General features: G+C 32.5%; 1 protein-coding gene across 5 annotated transcripts in view; it reads left to right on the plus strand.

Annotated features, from left to right (window-relative positions):
• Positions 1-12366, plus strand: part of LOC148610409 (uncharacterized) — a 49051-nt gene that overhangs the window by 14199 nt on the left and 22486 nt on the right. Inside the window, exon 1 of one of the 5 annotated variants that reach the window (XM_088543060.1) lies at positions 2568-3198. The exons of 3 other annotated variants lie outside the window; for them this stretch is intronic. In XM_088543060.1, the coding sequence (XP_088399186.1) occupies positions 3040-3198 (159 nt within the window). In that variant the 5' untranslated portion in view covers positions 2568-3039. Of the gene's footprint in view, positions 1-2567; positions 3199-12366 lie in introns of those variants that run through there. One more of the 5 variants, XM_088543059.1, reaches the window with a different exon arrangement.

Raw genomic sequence — 12366 nt, forward strand, 5'->3', positions numbered from 1 at the left:
AGTCAACTCAAACAAGACAGCTCAATTTTATTTAGGCTTAAACTTTTACAAAAGGTAATGTTAAATATTTGTAGTTGCTAAGTCGAGACAAAATACAACAACTGGACTTTAATGGTCCTTATTACAGAATAATGATATAAGATGGGGCATTTAATCCACCAACTAAGATGGAAAATCCATCGATAAACATTTGTAATGTGTATACACTTCTCGATGTACCGCGCTTTCTCAAGCCATAAAAAATCGTGAAAATCTCTCATTTCACTAGTGAAACCATTTTTTTTTCTTCAAAAACCAATATTCTTTATAGTTGGTTAATACTTTGAACTGCATGCGTGACGGGTTTTAAGTGAAATAGTTCATGGTGCAATAAGAGAAGTTCGTGTTGCTATTGACACGTAAAAGGTCTCAAGATTTGACAATACCAAAGGCCTTGCAGAGTTACCGAAAGCATGATAACTAGACTGTAAGATAGAGATCTCAGGAAGTCTTTTTTGTTTTTTTTTGTTTTTTTGTTTTTTGTTTTTGTTGGTTATTTAAGAGACTCCTTTAATTGTAGTGCTTTTCATTATAAGGTTCGTGTTGGTCAACATGATTTCTGGTCGCCACAAAACACGAATTTGAATTATATTGATGTGGCTCCTTTCAACTAGCAACACTAACAATTATACAAAATAAAAATATTAAGATCCTATTTCACCATGTGACCTAAACATGCAATCTTTAGTTCACCGAGGAGGCGTCCTTACCATATCTCATGTTTCTGAAAATGTTTGGGATTGAATACCTAGTAAAAAATATAATATTTGATGTCATTCTGATCTATTGGACTTGACTTAACACATTATTCTTATCTTTTATAATTAAATCAAATTACGCCATTTATTACCACATCCTTATCAAGTTGAGAATCTCGCCTTTTGAATCTCTTTAATTCTGCGTGGCTCGTGTTAAATAGAAACCAACACACGGAACTCCTTTCCGTAGAAATCTTTCAACAAATTATTAATATCTATATACTAAATCCTTTTGGAAAGCATATGTCAATTATTTGAATTGAACAAAAATACCTAAAATTAAACATTTAATTGATCAAGTGAGTTTTTAAGGCATACGTATTCATATCTTGATTCTTTTGGATATTTAAACAGACCCTTCCCGTTCTATTTCATCACCACTATTATATTGTACAGAAAATATCTGTTAAATTTAACTTGGCAATAGAGATAATCTAACGACTGTAAGCCGAAATTTAATGCTTCATGTACTTTCCAGCTTTCAGACCGAAACTACGACGAAATAATGAAGTAAATGAGAGTGGTATTTAAATAAGTACCCGAACCCAAATTACGTGCGTTTGAACCCAGATAATGCACAAAAACGGGGTTTTAATATTGTCATCATGTATACTGTCCAGTATAGTCTTCCTCGAAGTTTCTTTTTATTATTTTTAACGGGAATTGTTGCCCGGTGTTGCCCAGTGTTTCTGAATAGACGAACTCAAACGGATGGACCTTTCGGCTTTATCATTGACGCAAGTCTGGGTTAGCCGGTGTCCATCGTAATATACGCCTTAGCCGGGATAAAATTGCGTAGAACAATATTCTTCTGATAATTCTGCATCAAATTTAACATATCAATACATACCTAGAGTAAAGAAAACACTCAGATATGTGAAACGTTCTTTGCGCCACATTTGTGCGCCAAAGTAAATCGGGTCAAAATAATATTTTTTCACCAAATGCGCAGACGGCGCACGCCAGCGGAAATCATGTTAAAATAATAAATTTACTGTATTCTGTATTTCTGAACTTAAGTCACCATTCAGTGGAAGTTTTGCCTTGACGTAACAATCAGACGGAGGGCTGACATCTTCTTTTTATTGTCGGTTTAAGGATGAACCAAATAATCTAGTCATTTATTACTAAATATCAATATTAGGACCCGGATGTAAGAGATAAAAATTTAAGTCTGTCAAGACTACCGCCGTCTTTTGTTTCCAAGGGCTTATAAAACGAAAAATAACAATGATGTTGGCTATAAAAAAACACCCCATGAGATGACTTCATGTAAGCCGCGGAGATAAGTCATAATATACCTCAACTTAGGCTGAAAATCAATGCAAATATTTTTAGCTCGTGGTGAATACTACAGAAACTTACTCTTGTTCATTTTCCATTTAATAGTCATACCGAGATTTCTTAAGATTACTGTTTATAAAATCGTGGATAAACATTACAAGGAAATTGTCGTTACTTAGTTATGTTTGGGGCATTGGACAGTCGTCTGAAGGGTTGTGTTTGAAAAACAGTTTTTCATTGACGAATTTTCTTTCCTTTGATTTTCAACACGGATTCTTAAGCAAAAATCAGTTTTTAAAATCAATTATAAAACCGAATAAGACCAGTTCCTTTCGCTGTAAGTGTATAGGTGGACTTAAATCAAAAATACATGTTGGATTCACCGGTTGACTCTATCCGTTTTAAGTAAGTGACTTTTCCTTCAATTCAAACAGTGACAATTTTTTTATAATGTGAATCGAACACGCGAAAGTTTTAAAAGCGAGTGATCTCGATTCCGTGACTGAAGTGACATGGAATGTACTCTTAATGACGTAATTACAAACGTGAATTGAATCTTGTCAAATTAAAATTAGTTTGCTACTCTTAACAAATAAAGCTTGCAATCTAGAAGAAAAATATTGATGTATTAAGTACAATGGTATTATGCCGCACCATTAGAAACTTCAATGGTTTCGCTAATATTTAACTCCAGAAAAGAAGAAATATAAATACACATTCACTTAACCATAGGAAAAATAAGTAAGAAAAGTGGAACACCTAACGAGTGAATTTAAATGTAATTTGAGAATATATACATCCTTCTAACTTAGACGATTTATTTAGAATTTAATGTGTTAAATACTAGAGTGTTTTCAACAGTTTTTTAACATACCAACGGATGGGGAACAAAAGAATTGTTTGGAAATAAGAATTTAATAAATGCGGTGATATTAATATTTAATTTGTGAATGGAGAAATGACTTCGGTAGATGGTGTAAAAGTTCATTTCTCTCCAACGATGGTATTGCATAAAGAGTGGATGAAAATTCCTCAAAATAGGAAAAATGTCAAACTGAAACGACTAAAGGATGTAAACTTACAGGAAACGAATCGAAGAGTTAAGGAACTCATGAAGGTATATTGTATTAAATTTTATTGCATTAAGAACCTAGATATTTTCTCTCGGGAATGACTTGAGAAAATCGTAGATTGTAGACGAGAACGTCCTTACTTAAACCTATACAAAATTAACAGCTACATATAGATTGTAATGGAGAATGTCTAACATTTTGTCTCACTAGCCTCACAAGGGTGTGAAAAGGGGAGATAGTTTGTTTAGATGTCCTGGTTCGAGTTTGGGACTTTAACCTGACTACTTTATATTGTGTGGGTAAAATGCTTATTCTAATGCTAATTTTAGAACAATGTTTGAGCAATTTCTATGCAAAGAACAATAAAGATAACTTAGAGTAAGAAACCAAATAGTAAGGTATTTTTTGCAACACTGCAGAAATTGGACACACAAAATGGGGGAGTTAATTGATCTCAAGGTATCGGATCACAAGGTATCCGATCTCAAGGTATCCGATCTCAAGTTATCTGATCTCAAGGTATCCGATCTCAAGTTATCCGATCTCAAGGTATCAATCTACCTGTATTTCTAGTGGTGTGACAAATAGCGTGAAAGTCATCGTATAAGTTGAGCAATCTTAACATTTGGTGTCAAGATAACACAATGCTTAGGCAACATTTAGTTACGACTACATTTTCCCAGTCAATCCAGTCATACGTTACATGAAAGTATTAAGTTTACCCTACTTCTGGGTTTTGACACTGTATGTGTTGATCTTTTAAGTAGCACTCTAGCTAAGGATCATGCAAAATGTGATTCATGGGTAAAAAGCCTACATATTTTTATGTTTGTTATTTTGTTTGAAATGTCATAGTAAACAGAAATTAACATGTGGTTTTTCATATAACCCATGCTCTTAGGAGATAAAAATTGTATATAATTCACTGTAAAATTTCAAAATTAAGGGAGATAACTCTGTAAATGACACTCAAATACAATAGAATCTACTTTATTTTCAATGTTGATTATCTCCTAAGAGCAGGCAGATTTGAATGAATAATTACATATTTCATAGTATAGACCCATAAAACAACTTAATTACAAAAATAAAAATATGTAGCCTTTTTTGGGGTGTATCACATTTTTCAGATTTTGCATGATTCTTACAAAGACAGCTACTTAAAGCTTTTGTTTAGATGATTGATTATCTTGAAGAGATTTATTTCAATCTAATATTTCATTGCAATGACAACTTCGTGGGAAGACATCACATGATGTAACCAACAAAGGGACGATGACTTGTAGTATTTATATATAGGATCATAATATTAATAATAATTTCTTCGAAATAATAATCCAGCGTATTACTTCCACAACTTTTCTATTTCTGATATTCTATCCAAACCTCAGTGCATGTTCTAAGAATCCCTGAAGGTGTTGGAAGTAAACAGGAAATTGTTAGAGCTCTCGAAACAATAGATGGTATAGGAAATATAGAAGCTCTCATTTCCTTCTTTATCTCTAAATGATTGTAATTATTGGGTAATCCCACAATAAGTATGATAAGAGTTTTCCCCGGTAGATATATAATTGTCCAGATCAATATCAGAGTTCAATTGGTATCTTCAGGTCACGGCTTATATTCATAAAGGGCAATTGATTGTCTTGGTAAATTGATATTTGAGAAAAATCTTTATGTCTTAACACGTTTCAAATTGAAAAAAAAAAAAAACAAATAGAAAAAAAAAATGTACGGCGCTGGCAACTCCAGAAATCGTACTGAATTAGATTTGAAGTAAAGTATTTAAATAAGTACCCGAACCCAAATTACGTGCGTTTGAACCCAGATAATGCACAAAAACGGGGTTTTAATATTGTCATCATGTATACTGTCCAGTATAGTCTTCCTCGAAGTTTCTTTTTATTATTTTTAACGGGAATTGTTGCCCGGTGTTGCCCAGTGTTTCTGAATAGACGAACTCAAATGGATGGACCTTTTTTTTTGATATTTTTTTTTGTGTACAACGGGCTTGTCATCATTATATTGATCAAAAATTTCAATCAATTTACGAACTTGACAATCAGTTTTAGTTCCCCCTCCCTCCTTGTTGAATAAACCGTGTCTTGGCTTTTGCCAGCATTAAAGTCGGTAGTCATTGGTTGGACTCTTACCCTGTTGAAACTTTCCCTTTACTTCCATTTTTCTTCAAATGGTAAGCATTGGCAGATCTAGGTGGGAACGGGTGTTTCGGGGGCAAGAACACCTTAATTTTTTGGAAAATTCTATTATATTTGTTTTAAGTTTAGCTAAAATGAGCAATGAATAGCCTGGAACTCCCTTTCCAAAATATCTGGATATGCGCCTCTATTATAGAATATTGTTTCGATGTAATCCGCGAACAGACAAATAAATTCTCTTAATAGGTTAAAATTATGATAATTATGATTATAACATAAAAGGTAAATCTACATTAACCTGCCTATATAATGTAGTATGGAAATGCCAGGCTAAAGAAGCATGTTATGCATCAGATATTATGTAACAACATCAAAGACATGTCGAAACTGGCTTTCCCACTTGGTGTCATCAAAATAAAATAATTGGTAATCATTTATCATTCTTATTGAAGATTATCACATATCAAAGATATCGATGTCATTTCAAACATATTAATTCTGTGTATAGAAATTAATATCGTTTCTTTGACAAATTTGTGTTTTAGAGACGAATGGTACACAATGAAAGTAACATAGCTAACTTTTGAATTTTCTTTTATTGGTTCAATGACCCTTTTTTTGTAAAATGAAATGGGTAATTTTAAATATTCCAATAGCCCAGTAATATGAATAATGCATTTTTTTTTACACAAAAAGGGGCCATTGACCCATGCCTCCCTATCTTTTTGGGCCATTTTTTGCATTTTTAGGGCCAATGGCCCATAACTACTCCCAAAGTGATCCCTGTAATGAATATTAAACTGCCACCATATCATATCGGCTATATTGCAAACGTTCAGTATGCAGTACACAGGAAACAATGAGTAACCTCTTATCAGCATCATCATCACCAAACACATATGAAGCTCAAGATTAAAAATAAATGGTAAACAGGGAGTACTCAAAATTTACAAATACCGGAATGGGAATCCAAAATTTAAAAATTCCGGAATGGGAATCCAAACCCCTCACCGAGAAGTTCCAAAATCATCGTCAGCTCAGTGTTTTAACGTTGTCGAATTTTATAATACTAGTACTGCAAATTGAGTTTTATATATGAGTTTTATATGAGTTTTTGAAGAATTTGAAATTTGTCACTGTGTTTGTGAACATTTTGAACAATTTAGGATTGAATTTTTTTCAAACGTATGTTTTGTATAAGTGCCAAAGAAACTTAAGTATGCTTTAACCGTGTAACCTGAAACCAAGTACGTGTATAATTAAAAAAATAATATGTTCATTCTTTTTAAATAAGATTTCCGTCGAAAAATTAGCAGAAATGCAACCATTGGTGTCAATTGAATTGAATAAGTACTTCCGTTTTAAAAAGCATGGGCGTTTGTCCTTTCAAATAACAGGATTTTAACTAATTTTTTTATTATCAATTAAGAATAGAAAATTAATAGCAAAAAACAAACAAACAAACAAACGAACCAAAACAAAAACAAAAAACAAAACAAAACAAAACAAAATCTTATAAAATCTCTAGTTGCGGTTTTCTAATTTTCATGCTATCGACTGTTAAAAATGTTAAGAAAATAAAGTCCAGTTGAACTGCCACAAAGCCAGCAACCCAGGTCTTTATATCTATCAGCGATAGTTTCAATTTAAAGGCGGACATTTTAAAGTAAACATAAGAATTAACGAACTCGGGTATTTCACTAAACTCAATAGTCCATTTCTTATTTTACCCGTGATCCGACTTTGAAGTAAAACTGCAATTTGATAAGGAGTTGAAATGGCAGGGTGTCTGGAGTAACCTTTTAATTGATTGCTAGACGTCTTTTTGAAATTTGATGCAACACCATATCTGACAGGGGGCCCTCGTAACATTCAGTTAATGGCACATTTCAGATTATGTACGTCAATCGTTTCTGTGTATCTTTATCATTTATTTCCAGAAGTTTCTTTTTGAGCAATAAAAAATTTAAATGCTACACACCGTGACTAAAATTCTTCAACATAAATAAATCTTATAAAATACTTCTGCTTCAATAAATTTTAAAGTATTGATGTTCAAATTATTTCATGGCGTTTATATTAAATACAAACTTCTTTTAAAGGTGAAGTAGTTTGTATTCCAAATGTAAATTTGTTAAACTAATTTGATTTCAAGAATGAACAAGTTTGAAAAGTGAAATATAGAACTTGATCTCGCGGATGGTTACAAAATGTGTAAAACCGATCAGTCGGATTTTATACTTAGTCATCTCGGCTGTTCCTGTACCTATATTTGAATTAGTATGATAAAGTGTTATTCCAGACTTTTAATATAAAAACTCTCAGCATCCTATCTTTTCTATATAATATACGACCTAGACCTACTTAACGTCAAGCAGAAATCGCCATGTCAATGGATTGAATTCTCTTGACATTCAGTTGTCTGCTGATCTGAAAAGACCCATGTCACCCAACTCCTCGAACACAATAAATTACCTTTATCTTTATGATGTCGTGATAATAAATATATCGAGAGACGATGAACAAAATCACTATATGAATGTATGGCGAAATAATGCACGTTGAATGCGTTATTGTTCTGATACTTAGGCTTATCGGGCCGGTGAAATGGTTATCGGACGAGGCTATATGTGTATCTATATTTAGTTCATGAATTTCATTTGATTGGCTTGATATTTGTGTAAACTGCCAGATTTCTGCTATCCAATTTCTCTAAATATTTGAAAAAAAATCGAAACTTAATTCTCCTGAACACCCACGAAGTTCGAAGCGGACCAGGGCATTCCAAAGGAGAGGGGCGCTCCCAAGATTTCCGCTGATTTTTTACAGTCAATTATTTTTTTCGAGCATAATGAGAGGGTAGGTCCCAATAGATTCCCTTGGATCCGTCTATATTAGACTCATTACGTATTTGGACCCGCGTCTCTTGCACTCAAAATCAAAGTCTATAGGATATTTTTTTCTCTCAATCTGAAAAAGTAGATGCCCGTATTTGTGCAGTCTAATTAAAACTAGATCTTGTAATTTGTCCACTACGTTCCCGCATTTGTGAACGTAGTGGACAAATTACAAGATCTAGTTTTAATTAGATTGCTATTAGTGTGACAGACGGAGGGACAAAATGGACAAACAGCCCAACCTACAGATCCCACTCGGTGAAATAATTTAACCGCCTCTATTTTCTGATTTCACACAGTCCCTACAATGACAAAAACAAAGTTTTTTTTTAAAATGTTAACGTTTTGTTTGTTAAATAATTACAGTTCACTTAGTTACATGTTGGTCTTTCATCGTAGGTGCAAATTTACTTTAATGCAAGTATAATTCATTCTTTATTGACATTTAATTGATTGATGCATTAGTACATGTATTATATAGGTACAATCACCTTTCGATTTTACAGCTTAATAGCACTCAAGAAAAGTTTGAAATCAATAAATTATTAAAGAACCATAACTCAAGAGGTCCTTCTACTATTCTCGAGTAAACAATATGAGATGTTTTTGAAATTACAAAAACATTGAGACTAGGGTATAAAAAAATATTTTTCACCTTTAAAGATGTTGTTGAAAGTGACATGAGAGTGCACACAAATATTGAGAATTTATCAATGGTACTTGAGGCATTTATTAGAAGAACTTTAACAAATCTGTTCACGATTGAAGGTTGGTTTAGGTGATTTTTTTGGTAATTTGGGTTCAATATAAATCTATTTCAAAGTGATTACAATGCACCTGGTTAAAAATCAGGTTCATTATTTAAAAAAAAAAAAAAAAAGATTTACGAATGGGCTTGACAAGCTTCGTGTTAATTGAAAATAAGTACTATCTTTAAAAAAAAAGATAGCCAACGCAGTATTTTTTTTCTTTTTACTTATAATATTCTACAGTATAAAATGTGGATATTCTACCCTTCTCAAATTTTTTGATTATATTGGGTTTACTATAATATATTACAGAAAAATTAGGTTTGTTTTAACTACCATTGCCGAAAGTCATGGACATTATATAATTTTTGGACTCTAGATCTTGAAAATGACACACTGTAGATTTTTTGTTTTCTATTTTTTTTAAATGTCTATATTTGTGCTTTTCTTAACAGATGCATTCACATAACCACTTTACTACCTTAAAAAAGTGCATGGTAATATACATTTAGGATTAACTTGCATTTTGTTTTTAATCAAAGTTTAACGACGGGTGCACACATTTCTTGTGTAGTTGTAGAGATTTTTAAATAGTAACAATGGCCAACAGTCGAACTACAGACTCTAGTTTACAAATGTAGATGTAAAAAAACAAATGAAAATAGCAGAGTTAACCCTACCGTTGCACCCGGCCCATACTCCCAGTTTTCAGTCGAGTTTTGGTTGCTTATTACTTTACTTCCTATGTGCCTTTCGTTTTGGTTATTTCATGTTCTTTTTATGGGTGTGTCTTTTTTGGTCTAGTCGTTACCCCTGGAATATGTTGTTTCGAATTACCGTTCGAATTCTAAGCGGTATGTGAACGAACACCTTTCTTTCATACAAACTTTCATAAAAAAAACAAAAACAAAAACAAAAAAAAACAAAAAAACAAAAACAAAAACAGAAAACAAAACAAAAACAAAACAAAAAACAAAACAAAACAAAAAATAAAAAAACGTAAATACTGCACAATAAAGGCAACAAAATATCCGGTATTCGTTGACCATGCAAACATTGATCCTGTCCTAGCTTTTACATTAAACCATTGACATATACCTCTATTTAACCCGAATTTACATATTCAATTTCCATATCCTTGTCAAACATACCATTGATTAACGCTAGACATTTTTATAAATATTTTCTGTCCCTAGTAAAGACCATATGTTACTGCTATCAACAACTATTTATTCTGAATTTTGTTTAACCTTTTATTAATCGTTAATGGAAACAGACATTTAAAATTCAGATTAAACTGAAAAGCAATTATGAAAAAAAATGAATGAGGGCATCTACCGGAAAATAAATTAATCATTTCCATTGTGTAATAGTATATTGAATTTTATACTCATTATACCTGGAGATAATTGTCCATTTTACTAATTGCTTTGGAGTGTTTGTCCTTGTATTTAGAACTCATATGAATTGATCTTGCACTTCACAGGAAAATTATCGTGCTATTTTGACGTCCAGTTCTGGTTGCTTATTTTATTTTTTTTATTTGTGTGCCTCTTTCTGTTTCTGTATGTTGTCGTTGTTTCCGTGTCGCCATCTTTTTGTTTCAAAGTTTGTCGGTCTACTTTTGCATGTAAGTAATCGTTTTATCAGCGGTCACCCTTTCTTTGTAAAGCCCATTACCTCAGTTGACTTATTAAAGAATTGGGCTTTGATAGTAACACCCCAGAGAATGCCACATATCAATGCACTACTTTTGACAAAGATGAAATCTTAAACTACAAGTCCTTCATGTCTTTTATCAACATCGAAACAAATGTGAGGACTTGCCTTACTTGTATTAGATTCCCAAACTTTATAAGAATCCATACAAAGAAAGGTATGTATAGCTGGATCTTCTACTTGCTCCACGAAAGAGATGTCAATTCACTTTACAGAGATTTTGTCCGCAGTGAAGAAGGACAGCAAGCTAGTTGGAACATCACCTACATGTAATCTCGTAGTGGTATTAATCATGTGTGGATTGATTTCCGTATTTATGAAATATTTCACATTTGGAGGAACAATATTTCAGCAACAAGTTGGTACTTCAATGGACACTAATTGTGCTCCTCTCCTAGCCGAGTTGTTTTTGCATTCATATGAGACTGAATTTCATCAGAATCTCGCAAAGAATAAAAATTTGGAAGGTTCTTAATCCTTTAGTTGCACATACTAATATATTGATGATGTATTGTCCATAAACGACCCTTCTTTTGGTAAATGGTTACATTGATCTCCAGATAAATGAGACCGCAGAAACAGCTTGTTCAGCATTTTTTTACCTACATATCGAATTTGACAACAGTGGTCATCTCAGTACTTAGATTTATAATAAAAGAGACCACTTTAGCTTAAAATTATAAATGATCATTACCAGTGCAGTAATACACCTTCATCTCCTGCATTTGGTGTTTTATTTAATTGATTCGCTACGCTAAAACAAGTACTAACTAAGCAGATTTCCTTGAGCGCCATAAATATTTGCATAACACTCCTCAATCAGGAATATATCAGGTATAAGGAAATGCGTCTCAAAAGATTCCATACCACATTTTTTAAGATATAAATTTTGGGCAGAAAAATACTCTCAAAAACAAGGAGTAATAATTACTTTTTATAAGTATTTTTTGTACTGATATGACCACTGATTTACCGATTATGGCACTATAGCATGCAAATGCTATTTAATCACCACTGGTATTATCACACTGCACTGGAAGAGGGAGGTTTGGCGCGCTGTAAAACCTAGATATAACCCACCAATTCGTTCGAAATTCCTGTACCAAGTCAGGACCATTGCGGTACCGGCAACTTCGGTGATGTAAATATATATTTTGTCAGATTCATTTTAGACTTGACTTGATTATGGATCGGATAAATGTTTGATAATTTTGTAGTTCCCCTTATTTCTCATTATATTAATGGTGCATTTTCTCTAATGATTTAAAAAGCAAAACTCACTGAACTTAATGATATTTTCATGCTTTTTTTCCTCAGAATCTTGGTCTCCATTCGTTATCAGGTGGCCTAGTTGCATATAATTTGACTTTCAGGATTTAACTCTTTAAATTTACATACATGATGAATCCCATCAGTTTCGCCCAAATAAGTCATTGACTGCATTTTGATTTTTTTTACACCTCTTAACTTCGAATAAATACTTATTCAAAATAGAATTTGAATGCGGCTAGTGGGGTATATTTCATCTCATTACTAAGTTGTAAACAGCATAGAAAAAATCACACATTAAACTTCATTCAACTCGATTGTGATTTTGCGTCATTGTTTGCTTTTAAAATGTATGAATTAGGAATAATTCATGTCTTGATAGAACTAAATAGCTTGCTATTTGGTGATGTCTTTATTTA

Source organism: Perna viridis, chromosome 8, assembly GCF_037379345.1.
Source record: "Perna viridis isolate PV_CMFRI_1.1 ecotype Kerala chromosome 8, ASM3737934v1, whole genome shotgun sequence".
Lineage (NCBI taxonomy): Eukaryota > Metazoa > Mollusca > Bivalvia > Mytilida > Mytilidae > Perna > Perna viridis.